The sequence below is a fragment of the Tamandua tetradactyla genome, chromosome X, assembly GCF_023851605.1.
Source record: "Tamandua tetradactyla isolate mTamTet1 chromosome X, mTamTet1.pri, whole genome shotgun sequence".
Classification (NCBI taxonomy): Eukaryota; Metazoa; Chordata; class Mammalia; order Pilosa; family Myrmecophagidae; genus Tamandua; species Tamandua tetradactyla.
In genome coordinates, this window is record NC_135353.1 from 158,182,611 (window position 1) to 158,204,208 (window position 21,598).

At 39.5% G+C, this 21,598-nt stretch overlaps 1 protein-coding gene across 1 annotated transcript in view; it reads right to left on the reverse strand.

The window, feature by feature from the left end:
* TXLNG (taxilin gamma) overlaps positions 1–21,242 on the reverse strand; it is a 76,171-nt gene extending 54,929 nt beyond the window's left edge. The window contains exon 1 of the mRNA XM_077146390.1: positions 21,092–21,242. Coding sequence (XP_077002505.1) covers positions 21,092–21,193 — 102 coding nt within the window. The 5' untranslated portion in view covers positions 21,194–21,242. The remainder of the gene's footprint in view (positions 1–21,091) is intronic.
* Between the last annotated feature and the right edge of the window lie 356 nt (positions 21,243–21,598).

Here is a 21,598-nt window from a genome sequence, read left to right on the forward strand (position 1 = left end):
CCAAGTTGAATTCTTCATATTCTCACAAGCAGTGTGGACAATCAAAGCTATAGGCTGAGTCCCCAATCTTGGGTTTGTTCATATGAAACTTAACCCCACAAAGAATAGGTCAAGCCTACTTAAAATTAGGTCTATAGAGTCACCCCCAAGAGAACCTCTTTTGTTGCTCAGATGTGGCCTCTCTCTCCAGCCAACACAACAAGCAAACTCACCGCCCTCCCCCTGTCTACGTGGGACAGAAATCCTTGAATGAGCTGGGACTCAGCATCAAGGGACTGAGAAAACCTTTTCAACCAAAAGGGGGAAGAGCAAAATGAGACAAAATATAGTGTCAATGGCTGAGAGATTCCAAACAGAGTCGAGAGGTTATCCTGGAGGTTACTCTTATGCATTAAATAGATATCACCTTGTTAGTCAAGACATAATGGAGAGGGCAGGCCACAGTGGTTCAGCAGGTAAGAGTGCTTGCCTGCCATGCCCGAGGACCCGGGTTCGATTCCCGGTGCCTGCCCATGTTTAAAAAAAAAAGATGTAATAGAGATAGAATGAGCTGAGACTCAGCATCAAGGGATTGAGAAAACCTTCTCGACCAAATGGGGGAGGAGTGAAATGAGACAAAATAAAGTGTCAATGGCTGAGAGATTCCAAACAGAGTACAGAGGTTATTCTGGAGGTTATTCTTACACATTAAATAGATATCACCTTGTTAGTCGAGATGTAATGGAGAGGTTGGAGGGAACCGCCTGAAAATGTAGAGCTGTATCCCAGTAGCCATGTTTCTTGAAGATGATTGTATAATGATATAGCTTTTGCAATGTGACTGTGTGATTGTGAAAACTTTGTACCTGATGCTCCTCTTATCTACCTTATCAACAGACAAGTAAAACATATGGAATAAAAATAAATAAATAACAGGGGGAACAAATATTAAAATAAATTTAGATTGAAATGCTAGTGATCAATGAAAGGGAGGGGTAAGGGGTATGATATGTATGAATTTTTTTCCTTGTCTTTTTATTTCTTTTTCTGAATTGTTGCAAATGTTCTAAGAAATGATCATGATGATGAATATACAACCATGTGATGATATTGTGAGTTGATTATACATGTAGAATGGAATGATCATATGGTAAGAATGTTTGTGTTTGTATGTTATGTTTAATAAATAAAATAAATTAATAAAAAAAACAAATGTTAAAATAAATTTAGTAGATTGAAATACTGGTGATCAGTGAGGGGGAGAGGAAGGGGGTATGGTATATATGAATTTTTTTTTTCTTTTTGTTTCTTTTTCTGAATTGATGCAAATGTTCTAAAAGATAATCGTGGTAATGAAAATACAACTATGTGATGATAATGTGAGTTATTGTTTATATACCAAGAATGGAATGATCATATGGTGAGAATGTTTATGTTTATATGTTATGTTTAAAAAAAAATTTTTAATCAAAAAAAAAGAACGCCCTTGATGAAGCAAAAAAAGCACAAAAAATAAACAAATTAATTAAATCTCAACATAATGCACATGGTTTCTATACAACTGAGTACATATTGTCTTAATATGCTGTGTGAGGAAATGTAAGTACACATAAAGCCCTTCTGCTGCATACTGAAGTATGGTGTTTCATGAGGAAATGCATTTGTGAGGTTGCTTGAATTGCTACTTTTTTCATGAACATCTTTTTTTAAAAGAACAAAGTACGCCTGTTTATTAAAACTTGTGCATTTGGCACACATTTTCTCAAAAATGTATGAAATGAGCCTGTCACTTCAAGGCAAACAGCTGACAGTATTTGTTGCCAACAATAAAGTTTGAGCAAAAATTAGAATTTTTGAAATCTGCCTCCATGAGCCTGACAACTTCCTAGTACTTAAAAAGACTTTTCTGACAAGATCAATGGTGATATTAATGTGATTTTCAGATTCTGAATAACAAAATGTATGAATATTTGGAAGATCAACACAATTCAGAAAATCAGTATTTTTTTCCAAATGATTGATGAATGTTACAAAATGATGCAGGAGAACAAAATCCATTCAAAGTGCTAGACAGATCGATGGATTTTAATAAAACTATGAAAACTAATGGATAGGGTTTCAGATGGCACGCTGCAAATGACCTTTAAAAACTAGTACGTGTCGAGTTTTGGTGTAGTAGCAAAGAATTTCCAAAATTATCCGAAAAGCCTTTAAAAATACTCCTCCCTGTTCCAATTACATATGTATGAGGACAGATTGTCTTCACATACTTCAACTAAAAAAAGCATACTGCAACAGACTGAACGCAGCAGATATGAGAATTTAAATGCCTTTTATTAAGCCATTCATGAAAGAGCTCTTCAAAAATGTAAAACAATACCACTGATGTCAAACTGTTAGGACAGATACTAGAGACTTTCGGGGAAGATGGTGGGGCAGGAAGCTCCAGGACTCACTCCTTCCTCACAGATAGCAAACAGATAGGAACTGTCTGAAACAACTGTTCTGGGGCTCCAAAGGACAAAAGAACACTATACAGCACCCAGGAAAGAGCAAGAGGAAGAGGCTGATAAACTGCAGTAAAGAACTGTCAGTAGCTCTCACTGCAGGTGGCCTCAGGATCCAGTCCCTGACTAGCTCTTCCTGTCAGAAAGGGACACAAAAATCCTCTTTCCCAAGAATGGAATGGGGGATGGCAGCATTGATCATCCATGGCTTTTTTATTTATTTATTTATTAAAAAAATTAACAAATGAATAAAAATTAACATAGATAATCAGTAACTCACAATATCATCACATAGTCATCATTTCTTAGAACATTTGCATCCATTCAGAAAAAGAAATAAAAGACAATAGAAAAAGAAATAAAATGAAAAAAAAAAAAAGATTATACCTACCATACCCCTTACCCCTCGCTTTCACTGATCACTAGCATTTCAAACTAAATTCATTTTAACATTTGTTCCCCCTATTCTTTATTTTTATTCCATATATTCTACTCATCTGTTGACAAGGTAGATAAAAGGAGCATCAGACACGAGGTTTTCACAATCACACAGTCACATTGTGAAAGCTATATCATTATTCAGTCATCTTCAAGAAACATGGCTACTGGAACACAGCTCTACATTTTCAGGCAGTTCCCTCCAGCCTCTCCCTTACATCTTGAATAACAAGGTGATATCTACTCAATGCATAAGAATAACCTCCAGGATAACCTCTTGACTGTGTTTGGAATTTCTCAGCCATTGACACTTAGTCTCATTTCACTCTTCCCCCTTTTGGTCGAGAGGATTTTCTCAATCCCTTGATGCTGAGTCTCAGCTCATTCTAGGATTTCTGTCCCACGTTGCCAGGAAGGTCCACACCCCTGGGAGTCATGTCCCACATAGCCAGGGGGAGGGTGGTGAGATTGCTTGTTGTGTTGGCTGGAGAGAAAGGCCACATCTGAGCAACGAAAGAGGCTCTCTTGAGGGTGACTCTTAGGCCTAAATTTTAAGTAGACTTGACCTATCCTTTGTGGGGTTAAGTTTCATATGAACATACCCCAAAACTGGGGGCTCAACCTATAGCTTTGGTTGTCCACACTGCTTGTGAGAATATCAAGAATTCAACTTGGGGAAGTTGAATTTCTCCCCGTTCTCACTCACCATTCCCCGAAGGGGGCTTTGCAAATACTTTTCCACTCACTGATCGAATCACTCTGGGATTCATCAGGGCACCACTCTGGACAAACCAACAAAATCTCATGTCCTACCTGAGATTCCAAGTACTTATGGTGTTCAATCAAACTATCTACATAAGTTATATTAGGAAATGCACTAGTCAAAATATAAATTTTGTACCAAATAAACATTTTTTTGCTTTAGTCTCACACATAAGGTGCATCCATGGCTTTTGATTAGTGAATTAGGATCCCTGGGTTCCAGCTCTGAGCTATGTTTCAATCTGCCTGGGGCAAAGGTAGCAGCAGTCATTACTCCAACCCGCCCCCCTACAGGGGAGGAGGTAGTGAAAGTTTAAAGATGCAGTGCCTTCTTAGGGCTGTAGGGAACAGTTTGTTGAACAGTGCCATTTGCTAGGCAGGCAAAAAAGTTCAGCTTCAGGGAATCATCATAAAGGTTTTTGGCATCTTTCCTGACCCTCTCTCCAGGGCACATTGGAGCTGGTTGCATCCCTATTATGGGTCCCTGTTTTGGCTAGGAAATAATGACTTGGAAAAGTCCATTCCGGAGTGATCCTCCTCCCAGAATTTGCCCTCCAGGCAAGGAAAGAGAGTAAAAAAATATACAGAGACAAAGGAAAGGAGAGTAAAAAAAAAGTATAGAGGCAAAACAAAAACAAACAGAACAGATCAAGATGCTTTAAGAAGGAAAAAAGGAAAGGAAGCCTTCTCCTATGGTTGAAACAATTGCACAAATAGTGCAATCATAAAAACTATACTACATATCCAGGGCAGGAAATCAGATGAAGAGCTGAAAAAATCTTATCAAGTACAAGTTATTTTTTAAAATATCTTTATTGACAAATCTTCACACATACATCCCATACATGGCATACAATCAATGACTCATGACATCATCACACAGTTGTGCATTCATCACAATCATTTTTTATAGCATTTGCATCATTCCAGAAAAAGAAATTTAAAAAACTCATACATCCCATACTCCTTACCCCTCCCTCTCATGAATCACTAGTATTTCCATCTACCCAATTTATTATACCCCTTATCCCCTCTATTATTTATTTATTTTTATCCATATATTTTTTTTTACTCAGATGTCTATACCCTGGATAAAAGGAGCACCAGAAACAAGGTTTTCACAATCACGCAATCATATTGTAAAAGTTAAGCCCTTATACAATGGTCTTCAAGAATCAAGGCTACTGGAACTTAGCTTAACTATTTCAAGTACTTCCCTCCAGCCATTCCAGTACACCATAAACAAAAAAGGGTTATCTATAAAGTACATAAGAATAACCTCCAGGATAACCTCTTGACTTTGTTTGAAATCCCTCAGCCACTGAAACTTTATTTTGTCTCATTTCTCTCTTCCCTCTTTTGGTCAGGAAGCCTTTCTCAATTCCTTGATGCTGGGTCCCAGCTCATCCTGGGAGTTCTGTCCCAGGCTGCCAGGGAGATTTACACCCCTGGGGGTCATGTCCCATGTAACTATGAATTGTTTTAAAGATCTAGAATAAGTTAACCAAGTCAAAGAAGAGCCTTAACACAAAGCCAATCAATAATAAAACCCCAGGCAAAAGAGAGAAACTGACAAGCTATATAGTACAAGCTATATTAAGAAACAGGAAGATATGGCCCAATCAAAGAAACAAATTAAAACTTGGGAGGAGAAACAGAATTTGAACAACAGTCAGAGATGTTTATACAAATCTCCTAAATCATTTCCAGAATATGAAGGAAAATATGGCTAGTGAGATAAAGGATATTAAGAATTTGAAAGTATAAAAAAAGAAACATAACAGAAATGATGGGAATGAAAGGCACAATAGAAGAGGCATACAACAACAAATTTGAACAGGCAGAAGAATCAGCAGACTAGAAGGTAGGACAATCAAAATCTTAGAAAAATAGACCGAGAATAGAATGGAAAAAACTGAGCAGGATCTCAGGGATTTGCATGACAACACATGTCATGGGTGTCCCAGAAGGAGAATAGAAGGGAAAGGGGGCAGAAAGGATATTTGAGGAAATAATGGCAAAAAATTTCCCAACTCTTATGCAAGACGTAAGGATACAAAAGTCTAAGAAGCAGAAAGCACGCCAAACAGAATAAATCCTAATAGACCTACTCCAAGACATATAATTGCTTAGAAAAAGCAATTCATCACATACAAGGGAACTGCAAAAAGACTAAGTGTCCATTTCTCAACAGAAACCACTGAGGCAAGAAGGCAGTGATATGATACAGTTAAAGTACTAAAAAACTGCCAACCTAAAATTCTTTACCTGGCAAAACTGCCCTTCAAAAATGAAGAAGAGTTTAAAATATTCACAGATAAACAGAAACTGAGAGAATCTGTCAACAAGGGAACAATCATACAAGAAATACTAAAGGGAGTTCTGCAAGATGAAAGAAAAAGAGAGAGGCTTAGAGTAATAAAATGAAGATTATCAGTAAGGATAACTAAAAGAGTTGAAAAAGAGATAAAAGAGGTCTTAATTCATCTTACTAGAGGCCTTGATAAGAGGAGAAAACACACAAAGAAGCTAAGAAATGAAATTAAGAGAGAAATACCCACAGAAGTTTAGGAAAAAAGCCACAGAAGAGGCCAGAAGCAGAAGCAATGAAAATCTTAGGAGAGAAGGATCAGTAGACATTGCCACGTGCCTTACTACCTGACAGAGAAATCAAAGCTCACCAGTAACTGGTGTTCAGAGAAGGGATCATACTGTTGATGCCTTAATTGGGATATTTTCATGGCCTTAGAACCATAAATTTGTAAGCTGATAAATCGCCATGGTTAAAAATCTGTCCATTTCTGGTATATTGCATTTTGTCAGCTTTAGCAAACCAAAAGAACATATAAAAACCAAAGGACAAAATGGGTGAAATAAGCACTGCCTTTACAGTAATAACACTGAATGTAAATGGATCAAACTCCCAACTAAAAGACACAGACTGGCAAAATGGATAAAGGATAAAAAAAAACATGATGCAACTATTGCTGTCTACAAGAGACTCACCCTAGACTAAAAAATACAAATACGTTTTTTTTTACATAGGTTTAAAAGTGAAGGGCTGGAAAAAAGATATTCCAAGCAAAGAGTAACCAAAAAGAAGCTGGGGTAGCTATACTAATATTGGACAAAACAGACTTTAAATGTAAAACTGCCACAAGAGACAAAGAAGGAGCAATCTGCCAAGAAGAAATCATTTAAAAATTTATATACCCTACCAGGGTGCTCAAAAATACATGAAGCAAATGCTGGTAAAACTGAAGGGAGAAATAGATGTCTGTACAATAATAGTTGGAAATTTCAATATACCACTCTCATCAATAGATAAAACATCTAGAGAGAGGATCAATAAGGAAACAGAGAACTTGAAAAATATGATAAAATGAACTAGACCTAACAGACATATACAGAACATTCAACACAAAGCAGCAGAATTATACATTCTTCTCAAGTGCACATGAATTGTTCCCCAAGATAGTCCACATGTTGGGTCACAAAACAAGTCTCAACAAATTTAAAAAGAAGCAGTTGGCTTCATCTAAGTGAACAAGAGAGAGTGCAAGAAGAGAGAGGAGGAAGTTACGGTCTTTTGTAAATTTAACCATGGAAGTGACATCCCTTTACTTTGGCCCATTCTTTTCATTAGAAGCAAGCCACTAGGTACAGCCCGCACTCAAGTGGAGTGGATTACACAAGGGTGTGAATATGAGGAAGCTGGGCTAAGTCAGAAGCTGTCTCCCACACATGTTAACATAAATAACATTTTTTAATTAAAAATAAGTTTCTCAAAATAAAAGTTAGTGAGAAAAGTGGCATTGTTTTTTGTTTTTTTATTAGAGAAGTTGTGGGTTTACAAAACAATAATGCATAAAATACAAGATTCTCCTACACCACCCCCCCGCTAATACCTTGCATTGGTATTTAACACTTGTTATTATTGATGACAGCACTATTAAAAATAATTTCATTTTTTTAAAGTAGTTACCTTTGTTACAATTGTTGAAAGATTATTAAAATATTTCTATCCATCATCCATTGTTTGTATTAGGTGTATTTTTCCCATATACCACTCTATTATTACCATCTTGTGGTAGCGTCATACTTAGTATGAAAGAACTTTCTTATACTTGTACTATTAACTTTAGTCCATTGTCTACAATAGGGTACACTGTGCTGTACAGTCCTGTTTTATCTTTTAATTTTTATTCTAGCGATTTATATGTTCTACAGTTTCCTCTTTTAACCACATTCACCTCTATAGTTCAGTGCTGTTGATTATACTCACAATAATGTGCTACCATCACCAATATTCATTTCCAAACCTTTACCATGAGCCTAAACAGAAATTCTGCACAAGTTAAGTATCAATTCCCCATTCTCTAACCCCTATGGAAAGGCCCACATGGCAAGGAACCCAGGGAGGCCACTAACAGCTCATGAGGAACTGAGGCCTCATTCCAATAGCCTACAAGGAACTGAATCCTGCCAACTAACTCCATGAGTGAGGTAGGAAGCAGATGTTTCCAGGTTAAGCCTTTAGGGTACTGTAATATGAGACAGAAACTAAAGCAGAGGACCCAGCTAAGTCATACCCACAATCCTGGCCTAGAGGAACTGTGAGATGATGTTTCAAGCCTCTAAGTTTTGGGGTGATTTGTTTCACAGCAATAGATAAAAAACACATTCATTCATTTTTTTTATGATAATAAACACATTCATTCTTTTTTTATGAATTAAAAACAAAACACTTTCAAATTTGTTTTAATTTCTAATACGGTAAACATTAGTAGCTATAACCCACATAATCAAAAGTTCTTTGGGGTTCCCAATAATGTTTTAAATTTGTTAAAAGATACTGATACCAACAAATTTGAGAACTGCTGCTCTGGGTTTGGTAAGAAAGGGAGAGAGAAAGGACCCAAACCTTAGCACCAATTGCCAGGCGGATCCATCTCTAGGAAAAATGCTCCAGGACCAGGTAGGAGAACAGGGAGAACAGTACCATTTCTTCCTTGATCAACTATAGGGTGCTTCCCCCCTTTTTGTTAAGTGACTGATATACCAACCAGTCTAATCCAAATGGGTGGGGAGAGAGAATTGGTTTAAGCCATTTTTCCTTAGCCTTCATTGCTCAACCCACTCAGAAGCCATCTGCAACAGTATTTGATATACTTCAATATTTAATCCTCAGAACTAACTGACGGTATGTTGAAGACAGCAAATCTGATGAAGAGCTTCAGTGGTCAGGTAATTTTAAGTAATCTGTCCAAGGTGAGGTAAAGTAGAGACTGAATTCTTTATCACATTCTAAACAGTATGTTCTTCCCGGGTTATGTTAAGAATAAATGAGAGTGGTGACAGTTGGAAAACCATTGGTTTGTACACTATAAATGGATAAACTTTATGCTATGTGTGTTGGTTTGAAAGGATGTATGCCCCCTAGAAAAGCCATGTTTTAATCCTAATCTCATTTTGTAAAGGTAGCCATTTCTTCTAATCCCTATTCAGCATTGTATGTTTGAAACTGTAATTAGATCATCTCCCCAGAGATGTGACGTAATCGAGTGGTTGTTAAACTGGATTAGGTGACATGTCTCCACCCATAAGGGTGGGTCTTGATTAGTTTCTGAAGTACTATAAAAGAGGAAACATTTTAGAGAATAAGAGATTCAGAGAGAGCAGAGCAGAATGACATAGCCACGAGAAGCAGAGCCCACCAACCAGTGACCCTTGGAGATGAAGAAGGAAAACGTCTACCGGGAAGCTTCATGAAACAGGAAGCCAGGAGAAGAAGCTAGCAGATGATACTGTGTTTGCCATGTGCCCTTCCAGATGAGAGAGGAACCCTGACCGTGTTCATCATGTGCCTTCCCAGATGAGAGAGAAACTCTGTGTTCGCCATGTACCTTCTCACTTGAGAGAGAGACCCTGAACTTCACCGGCCTTCTTGAATCAAGGTATCTTTCCCTGGATGCCTTAGATTGGACATTTCAATAGTCATGTTTTAACTGGCACATTTTCTCAGTCTTGGAACTATAAACTAGCAACTGGTTAAATCCCCGCCCCTTTTTTAAGCCATTGTTTCTGGTATATTGCATTCCAGCAGCTAGCAAACTAGAACAGATTTTGGTACTGGAGAGTGGGGTGTTGCTGCTTCAGTTTGCCAATACCAAACATGTTGGAACGGCTTTTTAAATGGATAAGGGGAAGATTCTGGAAGAGTTGTGAGAAGCTTGATAGAGAAGGCCTAGAATGTTTTGAAGAGGCTGTTGGTAGAAATGTAGACTCTGAAGATACCTCTAATGAGGCCTTACACAGAAATGAGGCATGTGTCATTGCAAACTGGAAGGAAGGCGATCCTTGTTTTAAAATGGCAAATAATCTGCCAAAAATGACTAGTGGCTTTGGCTGGAAGGCTGATTTTAAAAGCCATGAACTTGGATATTTAGAAGAGATCTCCAAGTTAAATGTAGAAAATGCAGCCTGGTTACTCCTCACAGTTTATAGTGAAATGTGACAGGAGAGAGATTAGCTGAAAACTGAACTCTTGGGTACAAAGAAACCAGAAATTGATGTCCTGGAAAATTCCAGGCCTCCAGAAACAGAGATCCCAGAGAATAGTGCTCCATGTGAGGCTATGACCAGAAGTGGAACGAATCAGCCATCTCAGAGAAAGCCAGGACTGGAAATGGAGTTATCCAGGAAGGATTTGTGGAAACTCCTTATGTCTGATGGGCATGATCTGAGGCTACTGCATAGAAAGCCAACGAGAGTGCTGTGGGACCTGTATAAACAGAACCACTGCCAGTCATGACTAGGGGGTTCAGAGAAGGGACACATTGGAGGAAAAATAACTTCAGAGGCAAAACCCATGGAGACCGAGGTCTGAAGTCAAGAAGCCTCAGGCCAGGGAAGTGGACTCACCCAAGCCCGTGGAGAGGGTGAGTTTGCCCCAAAGGCAGAGAATGGGCTTTCTACCTGGTTGCAGTGGAAGAGTCATGCCACATCAGGCCTTGGAGAGGGTGAAACACATTCCTTGGGGTTTGAGGAGAGCCTGGCTGCCACGACATGGAGGGGTTGAGCATGTGCCCAGGAGATGGCAGAGAGCCTGGGTGCAGTCCCAATGCTTGGAGAGGGTGGAGCCTAGAAAAACGTGGTCTCCCCAATGTCCCCCAAGGTTGCATTCAAAGAGAGGCAGGCCTCTGTGTAGGCCCTTGGAAAGGGTGGGACTGCCACTTTCCGAAGTCCCGAGGATAAATGACTCTCAGACTTTGAAATCTAATGGACCTTGCCCTGAAGGTTTTCAAAACTGCTAGAGTCCGTCAAAACCTTCTGGACCTAAAGGAGGAAGAGTGAAATGAGACAGTGTCAATGGCTGAGAGATTCCAAACACAGTGGAGAGGTTATCCTGGGGGTTATTCTTACACATTAAGTAGATACCACCTTTTTATCCAAGATGTAATGGAGACGCTGGAAGGAACTGCTTGAAAATGTAGAGCTGTGTTCCAGGAGCCATGTTTCTTGACGATGATTGTATAATGATATAGCTTTCACAACGTGACTGTATGATTGTGAAAACCTTGTGTCTGATGCGCGTTTTATCTACCTTGTCAACAGACAAGTAGAACATACGGAATAAAAATAAATAATAGGGGGAAGAAATGTTAAAATAAATTTAGTTTGAAATGCTAGTGATCAATGAAAGGGAGGGGTTAAGGGGTATGGTATGTATAATTTTTTTTTTCTGTTTTCGTTTTATTTTTCTGTTGTCTTTTTATTTCTTTTTCTGAATTGATGCAAATGTTCTAAGAAATTATAATGACGAATATGCAACTATGTGATGATATTGTGAATTACTGATTATATATGTAGGACGGAATGGCCATATGTTAAGAATGTTTGTGTTTCTTTCTTGTAATTTTTTTTAATTTAAAAATTAATTAAAAAAAAAACTGCTTGAGTCCAGTGACCCTTATGTTCCTTCCTCCCTATGGAAATGTGTATATGTATCCTGTGCATGTCCCTGCTTTGTATGTTGGCAGCAAATAACTTGTTATGAGTTTTCAAAGGTCCAGAGCAAATGGAAAAAATTTTACCTTAGGACTGTTCATGCCTTTAACTAACTTTGATGAGGCTTTGTACTGATTCTAATCTTGTATTAATCTTGTATTTGAAATGTTACTGGAATGGTTTAAGGTTCTCTGATATTGTTATGAAATTAATGTATTTTGTATATGGGGAAAACATGTCTTTTTTAGGGTCCAGAGGGTGGAATGTGCTGGTTTGAAAGGTTGTATGTCCCCTAGAAAAGTCATGGTTTAATCCTAATCCCATTTTGTAAAGGTAGCCATTTCTTCTAATCCCTATTCAGCATTGTATGTTTGAAACTGTAATTAGATCATCTCCCCAGAGATGTGATGTAATTGAGTGGTTGTTAAACTGGATTAGGTGACAACATCTCCCTACCCATTTGGGTGGGTCTTGATTAGTTTCTGAAGTACTATAAAAGAGGAAACATTTTGGAGAATAAGAGATTCAGAGAGAGCAGAGCAGAGCAGAATGACATAGCCATGAGAAGCAAAGTCCACCAGCCAGTGACCTTTGGAGATGAAGGAAAATGTCTCCTGGGGAGCTTCATCAAACAGGAAGCCAAGAGAAGAAGCTAGCAGATGGTGCTGTGTTCGCTATGTGCCCTTCCAGATGAGAGAGGAATCCTGACCATGTTCATCATGTGCCTTCCCAGATGAGAGAGAAACTCTGTGTTCACCATGTGCCTTCTCACTTGAGAGAGAACCCTGAACTTCACTGGCCTTCTTGAATCAAGGTATCTTTCCCTAGATGCCTTAGATTGGACATTTCTATAGCCTTGTTTTAACTGGCACATTTTCTCAGCTTTGGAACTGTAAACTAGCAACTGATTAAATTCCCCCTTTTTTTTAAACCATTCTGTTTCTGGTATATTGCATTCCGGCAGCTAGCAAACTAGAACACTATGTGAATTACATCTCAATAAAGCTGTTAAAAATAAGTAAATAAATAAATGAGTGAAGAGAGTAATGATGAGAGTTCTGAGGAAGGATATAAATTGAAGGCTAGTTCTAGAGCTGTCCCAACTACTATCTCCTGGCACCAAAGGATCCAGAGTGATTGGTACAGTACACAAGAGGACAGAGAGGACACACAGCGACATTACTAGATAATTAATAGGTAAATGAGGAGAAAAGAAGAGCAAACCAGTGCTAAATTAAGGAACAAGGGAACCTGATTTTCTTCACTAATGAAGAAGTCAGGAATGGAAAAACAAGGGTCTGGAAGAAGTCTAGCTACAATACAATTTCTTGAGCCTCATAATCTCTATAGTAGTAGTAGGTGCTAATAATGTATACTTACAGTTAACACCTATATTTGCCTTTTAATATGAAGACGTCTGTATTACAGTTTACATTTAAGTTCTGTGGCTATTTCTTATAAAAATAAAGGATTTGGGGGCAAATGATTTGCAAAATCACTTCTAGCTCTAAAACAGTATTCAATGGTTATCTGTAACCTGAGACATACCTGTATTAGCCTCAACACCTATCTCAGCAGCAAGAGTCAGGAATCCAAAGATTTTAATGCCCAAAGCCATTTAAATATGCTTGGGCCTGACCTATTTTGCAGAGGGGCAGGTACTGGGCCACATAATTAGCATCTTCAAACCAGACTCCTAGGAGGAAAATGGCCCTCTACTTTTATGGGTTATCTAAGTAAAACATCATTGTCCCAAAATTTTATGAAACCACCCTTCCCCAGCTCCTCTTGGACCAATCATGATGCACCTTTGAAACATCAAGCCTTCTCTTTTTACTCGTCCTTTTTATCCAGACCACTTTAGCGCTTTGTTAACACCATGCTGTGTGGACTTTATTTAACAGAACTTAAAATGGGTCTCTCCAAGCTTGGCACTTTTAACAACAGGCAGCTTATTCCACTCTACTTTTCAATTTAGCCAAATGACACTTGGAAATACCTCTGCAGGCAGTTACAGGGCAGCACACCTCCTAAATCATGTATCTGAAGGTCAACCTAGGACCTAAATGAATGAAGCAAAAGGTAAAAGTCACTAAGTCTCAAAACGCCTCTGGTCCCTAGATTACAAAAGATTAATGATGCCTCCTAATCAGCCAACCCCACCCTACAAAATTTATTTTCATTTAGCAAAAACCATTACTCATTTTACCTACCACCAAGGTTTGTTCAAGTCAGCAAGGAACACATTTTTGACCTTAATATCCTTAGAAAATATGTTAAGAGAGCATGAGATACATGTAATGGATAACAGCTTTGAACCCTAAAGAGCCCTACCTTTGAATATACCACTTATTACCTCCTGTATAGCCATAGACAGGTCAACCTCCTTCCTCATCTATGAAATGGGGATGAACACTACTTATTTTCCAGAGTTGTGAGATTAGATATGATGAATATACATGGCTGCCAAATAGGAGAACTGTTATAACATTCGAATAAGGATATCTTACAAAATGCATACATTCTCACTTTTAATAAGGCCCATACTTGAATCCAAAAGCTCCTTAAAAAAACTTGCTTCTAAGCTACTTTCACATCTTCCTCACCAAATCATTCTACCTTGACCTTTCTGAAAGTAGGAAAAGAAGAAAAAAAAGAAAAAAGGAAAAGTGGTTTATCACACAGTAAGTATTACTCATGACAGGCTAAAGGGTAGAAAGTCGTGGACAGTGAAGGTCATTCTAGAGACACTGTGAAAATGTATCACAGAATGCAGATCAACACCCTAAGTCTTCACAGCATGGGAAGACCATACTGGTCATTTGTATGTCTTTTCCTTCAAGCGCCAACAGAATTTCAATTAGGAAACAGACTGAATCATAAAAATATACTCTCAGGATCTGAATGGATCTCAAAGGTCATCTCATCTATTTTTATCTTATTCTAGAAATTACCCACCTGGGAAAAACCTAAACATAGCTAATTCTTTTTTTTTTCATATTTATTTATTTTTAATATTTTTATTGTATACAACAAACATACAAACATGCTTTTTTCTTCTAAATTTTTAAAATGCATCTACACGTATGCTTTTTTAGAATTCTTTTTTAAAAATTGGAATTACTTCATAATGCTGGTTTTTTATTAATTAAAAAAATTTTTTTAAATACCAAAAAACACCAAACGCAAACATTCTTAACTTCTGATCGTTCCGTTCTACACACATAATCAGTAATTCACAATATCATCATATGGTTGCATATTCATCATCATGATCATTTCTTGGAACATTTGCATCTATTCAGGAAAAGAAATAAAAAGAAAACAGAAGAAAATTCATACATACCATACCCCTTACCCTTCCCTTTCATTGATCACTAGCATCTCAATCTAAATTTATTTATTTTTTTTAATATTTTATTTTATTTTTTAAAATTTGTTTTGTATTATCAAACCAAAGAACACACAAACATGAACATTCTTAAGATACAAACATTCCGTGTGTGGTGTACAAAAATGGCTCACAATATCATCACATAGTAGTATATTCATCACCATGATCATTTTTTTAGAACATTTGCATCACTCCAGAAAAAGAAATAAAAAGAAAAAACTCGCACATACCATACCCCATATCCCTCCCTCTCATTGGCCACTAGTATTTCCATCTACTCAATAGATTTTAATGTTTGTTCCTCCTATTTTTTTTCTATACCCTTTACATTCCCTTTCATTGTTCACTGGTATTTCAATCTACTGGATTTATTTTAACATTTGTTCCCACTATTATCTGTTTATTTTTAATCCAAATGTTTTACTCATCTGTCCATACCATAGATAAAAGGAGCATCAGACACAAGTTTTCACAATCACACGGTCACATTAGGAAAGCTGTATCATTATACAATCATCTTCAAGAATCATTAGCCCAGAGAGCTTTCCAGTGGAAGGTGGGTTTGAGTTTACCAGATCATTTAATATTTGAAGAAGTATCAGAAATCTGAATTTTATGTGAAATCTCTTCATTTTAAATGTTTGGAATTAGTCCACCTTTTTTAGAAACCAACACTCCAGGGGGACCCAACACTGTTTCTGGGGGGCCCAGGGGCAGCTCCTCTGGAAACAATTGGAGGCCACACAGAGAGGTGCTGAGGGAGGGCAGGCCCCAGGCACAGCCATTTGTTCTTTGCCCTTTTGCCCTCCAGGCGGCTCGTGAGTTAGGGGCCAGGGTTGCAAGTGTCCAGGAGGGAGCTGGCTGGAGAGGCCTGCCCTCCTCTGGGTTCAGCCCAGAGTCAAGGAGAATCTTATCCAAGGCCACACAGCAGGCCATGTGGGGTTCCCCTAATTCCATCTGAGTGCCACCCCTTAGAAACCCGGCCAGACGTGGGTGGTCTTCTCTGCCTTAACCATTCCCATTGTTTCTTCTTCTTCTTTTTTACTGTGAAAATAACATATATACAAAAAAGCAATAATTTCAAAGCATACCTCAACAATTAGTCATAGGACAGGTTTCAAAGTTTGGTATGAGTTACAGTTCCTCAATTTTAGGTTTTTCCTTCTAGCTGCTCCAAGACACTGGAGATGAAATATCAATATGATTCAGCAGTCATACTCCTTTGTTAAATCCTATCCTCTCTGTTGTAACTCCACCTTCTCCTTTGATCCTTCAAGGGTATTTGTCAATCTAAATTTATTTTAACATTTGTTCCCCCTATTATTTATTTTTATTCCATATGTTTTACTTGTCTGTTGATAAGGTAGATAAAAGGTGCTCCCAACAAATTCTGCAGGGCTTGTTTTAACCCTTGCTCCTACACATCAGACACAACATACAAACATTCTTAACATACAAACATTCTATACACGGTGTAAAAGCAATGGCTCACAAATATCATCACATAGTTGTGTACTCATCATCATGATCATATTTTTGAACATTTGCATCTCTCCAGCAAAATAAAGAAAAAAGAAAAAACTCACACAAGGCATAGGTAATTCTTCAAGTTGATGAATATAACATTAAATTTGTATACTCCGTTACATGTTTTAAATACTGTCACAATTGTCATTAAAGTTACTACTAATCACATTAATACCATATAAAAAGGAATTTGGTGGGGGCAGGGGGGAGCAGAAAGAGGAAGTAAAGAGATTTATTTGTATATTAGATTAAAACTTGCCGACTATGTAAGCAGAAACTGTCATCATGCAGTGAGGTAGATCAGCTGCACTATCAATTACGTATCAACCCTAGGCAAACTCCACCTACTATGAGCTTTGGTTTTTAAGCTTATAATTTTACTTTTTTGTGTGTTTTTTTTTTAAAACTAAACCTCAGATGCATTATCTGTATACCTCAGGATACCACCTACCTTAGAGAGTTAAGGAGATATTAGAAGGCATGCACATCTTAAGTGCCCAGCAGTTTATGAAACAGTAAGGACTCAAATTTATCTCCTTTGAAACTCTCTGAAAAGTGTAAAATCTCACTCCTGTGAAGAATTCCACAAAAGCAAATCACACATATCTTGATTCATGTAATCTGGATTTGACATAGACTTTCCCAAATAAAACGTCTCCAGTCAAGACCAATATAAATGACACAAAATAATATTAAAAGTACCTTCTGGTAACCACATAATGAATAAATATGGCATATAATAACATAAAAAGGTGGTATTACTAGAAGAACTTGCTATATCTTGTCTGCTCTCATTACTGCTTTTCCTGTTAGATCCAAGTGAAAATGCAATTAATAAAAACTTGGGGGACGCAATAGGACAGCAATCTTGTACACAGAGACCATAAACAGAAGACCACTTCATTTCTTATTACTTAATCTATGTATACAGAAGAGTAGAAGTTCATCAAGCCCTCAAATGGGAAGCAAAACAAGACAATGAAATGGTTTCTTCCAACCCTGACCTAATTTCTCTTCATTATGTCCATTATGTAGAGATTCTGGGAAGAGGGAAAACTACAAAGCAAAGTTAAAAGACAGTATTTACAAAATTAATAGCATCCTAAAAGCAAGAGGAGTCCTTTTGTACATCTTCCCCTCCAAACCAAGTGAAGTTCTACATGTCCAGCAGTGTGCAACAATCCTACTGGCATGATCCCCACTTCACAGATGATGGAACTGAGGTTTACAAAGATTAGCAAACCCGCCCAAGGTTGAACAGCTAATAGGTGGCAGAGAGCCAAGAGTCTTGACTCCAAAATCCATACAATTTATCCCCTACTACACTACTTATTATTATAGTATAGATGAAAGGGTACTGGATTCCAGACACAGCTTCACCCCTTGGGCAAATCACTTGACTTTACTGACCAGTTTCTCATCAGTAAATGGGGGCAATGACAACTGCTGTCCTTCTCCATAGTATCTGAGTGACGCTGAGTCAATGTATCACAATAGATAAACTGTAAAAACTATTGAACACTATGTAAATGTAAGATTTTGTTCATTTGCGCCTATGTTCCCTATATTTTTATGCTGCTGTCCTTCTCCATAGTATCTGAGTGATACTGAGTCAATGCATCACAATAGATACACTGTAAAAACTACTGGACACTATGTAAATGTAAGATTTTGTTAATTTGGGCTTATGTTCCCTATATTTTTATCCTTCTAGATGATTTATGTATTTATAAACAAATTTAATAATAGTTAAATAATTTTTAACATTTCCAAGCAAAAAGCTACTATTAAAAAAATCCACCTGAAGAAATAAATTCTACATAGGGATTTAAGAAGTAATATGAATGAACCTGATGTTTCAAAAGATGCCTGAAATACTTAACAATGTACATCCCATCCTTTTAGACTACTGTTGTCCAAAAGAACATTCTGCAATGATGGGAATATTCTATATCTACTCTAATATTGCAGTCACTTGGCACATTAGTTAATATCACTTGAAATGTGGCTAGTGTAACATAGGAATGGAATTTTTTAATTTAATTTAAATCGAAATAGCCATATGTAGCTAGTAGCTAACACCTTAGAGAGCACAGTTTGAGACAATTCCTTGAGAAACTCCAGGAGAAATACTATACTGTAATATTACCTTTAGAAGTAACAAGTAACCCCAAGAAACCATTCAAATGGCTGGAGTTATGAAACAATGCCACTATGCATTAAATGATCAGGTCAAGTGTGACTAAGTAGATGGTTAAAACAACCAGGAACCAATAAAGCCCATCTCCAATTGTTCCTCATTTCAAGTCTCATAATGTAACCAAATAGTGACAAAACAGTCACTTTTCTTTTAATTTCTTCAATATTTTTGAAACAGCCCAATCGGTTAAACATCATTTCTGCTTCCTGAAAAAGAGGGCCGAGGTCAGCTAGAATTAAAGAATATTTTTTCACAATAGTGACCCCAAGAAAATAAAAAATTAAGGGTCATAAGAAATCTAAAAGTGACTTTTGCAAACACAAGCTATTCATTCGATTTTTTAAAAATGAAAATTCAAAAACTAATACTTAACACCATGTATTTCAATTCTATGTAAAGGTCTGTTAAATGAGAGTAAGAAATCAAAAGGAAAAAGATTCCCAGGATGGCATAAGCAAGAAGTAAAGTTAAGTATACAAAAAAAAAGATGGTAAAGACACAAATAGGTACTAACTATTCATACCTAGTTGTTAACCAGAACTCTGCACCACTTTTTATCTTGGTCATTAAAAATGCTGGTTGAGCAAACCTCTGTTACCGATTCAATGACTTTCTGAACTTATCCCAGTGTCATAAAAGAGTCTTATGTCCTGAATTTCAGTGGCTTTTTATCAAGAGTTCTCCCCTGGGGGACCTAGGAAATCAAACACTGAGATTGGCTCCCCACCTTCAGGGATCAAGTGAAGTGTCCAAAGTGACAATGTTGAATCCCTAGAGAACATTCCAGTCCACAGCTTCTTTTTTCAGTCCTCAAAGTACTGGATCTTTCTTTCACAGCACAGAGAGAAAAATAGAGGCAACTGATAAGTAGTAACACCCTTAAGGCAGCACAACGTGAAAACACCTAACCTTAGAAGCAGGCCCCAAAAAACTAATTCTTGACACTAAGCACAGAGGTAAACCAAACCTTTGTTCTCCCTTCTGAAGCTCATGAACTGCATTAGAAAAATATTATTTCGTAATTTCATACAGGAGTGATTTTAAGAGTATTCAAATGAATAATTAAGTAATATTAAACAGCTACGAGTGATCCGGCAGGAGGTTCAACAAGTTGAATCTTTCATTATGCTCAACTGTAAGGAAAAAGAAGCCGGTTTCCACTTTCCAAAGCCCTTTCCCCGCAATTTTCTCCTTGAGCCCCGAAAGCCCTGCACCTTGTAAGCCCATTCCTTGTGCAATCTTTTTCGAGCTCCACCCACTGAACTCCAGAACAAGTGGAATGGTCCCATTCTGAAGGAGGTCTCGATTCTCCTATATCCAGGGAGAAGCTGAGAACCCCTTGCCATGAATCAAGTACGGGGAAGGGAAAGATCCAGCCCGTCTCCCAGACTGAGAGAACAAGGGCCAGGATCGGAGAGGTACCCAAGTTTCCGCACACTAAAAGGGGGAGGGGGGCGGAAGAAAAGCGGGGGTGGGGGTGGGGGTGGGGGACATGGGGGAAGGTTGGACTGAGAAGACGACAAGGTTATCAAGCGATGCTGCTCCCAACTCTGCGGAATCGTGGTCTTCTGGCATCACCTCCCAATCCCCGGCCCCACGTGCGACCAAGCCCATGGCGCCCAGAACCGAGCGCCCGGGGCCAGAGGTTCCTCTGGCCTCCGCCGCTCGCCAGCCCGCGCAGTGGCGGGGAGCGAAAGGGGGGCGGGGAGAGGGGTGCACTGCGCAGCCCCGGCTCCCGCGCGGTTATCTTACTGCGCAACAGCCTCGCCGACGCGGCCCGGGAGCACCCCGCAGCGCGCCCTGCGCACCTGCCCGCCCGAAGGGAGGCGGGCGAGCCTGTGCACCCAGAGAGTCCCTCGACGGTAGCTCCCAGTGCGGGGAGCCTGGTGATGGCGGGGGCTGAGAGAGAGGACACCTGGCTCCCGGGGCCCCGCGGTGCCAGGCGCACGTGGCTGTCACACCTGGCGCGCCCCCGCTTCGCACCCCTTCCTCAGTAGACTTGGATGCACCCTCTGCCCTCCCTCCCCTTTCCCGCCGCGCGCCCACAAACCCAACCGTCGCCCCCTCCCGCCTCATCCATTCCGGGTCCACCCCCCCCCCTCCGCCGACACACACACACACCTGCTCCCACTGTCGTCACCCCCCGGAGAGAAGAGGACCGGATGTTCGTCCCGCGGCTAAAGGTAAGCCGGGAGAGTGAAGAACTGGCTCCGGAAAAAGACAGCCTGAGCATCCCTCCCGCCCGGCAGCTACGAGAGTGTCCCCCGGACTGACCTTCTGCCGCGGGCTACGTCGCCGTCCGCCCCGTCCGGCTTCGCTCGCCTGCTCAGCGCCGCCGCCTCTTCCCCGCGCTGCCTCCTCTACCCGCGTCGCCATGAGGTGACGGCAGCAGCCAAACAAGCGGCTCGACAAGGGGCACGGAACCTCTCTGGGCCTCGTGCCCCGCCCCAGAACTGCCGCGGCCAATAGCCGCGTGCAAATTTCTTCATGTGACCGGAGGAGGTTGACCCCCGAGGGTAGGTAGCGGGGTGGGGGTGGGGAACATTAAAGCGTGGGTTGGGCTTCGGCAGGGCTGTAGATTCGACCATAGCCGCGCGGGTCTGCGCGGACAAGGAAAAGGGACTCGCCGGACTACGAGTCCCAGCAGGTTGTGCGGCCACGGCTCGCAAGGCCGAATAGGGATTGGAGTGTAATGCGGCGTTCTGGGCAGGGAGAGCGTACGTACCCCCCTGTGCTGCGCCTGCAGCCTACTGGGACGTGTAGTTTGCTGGGGCCGTACTC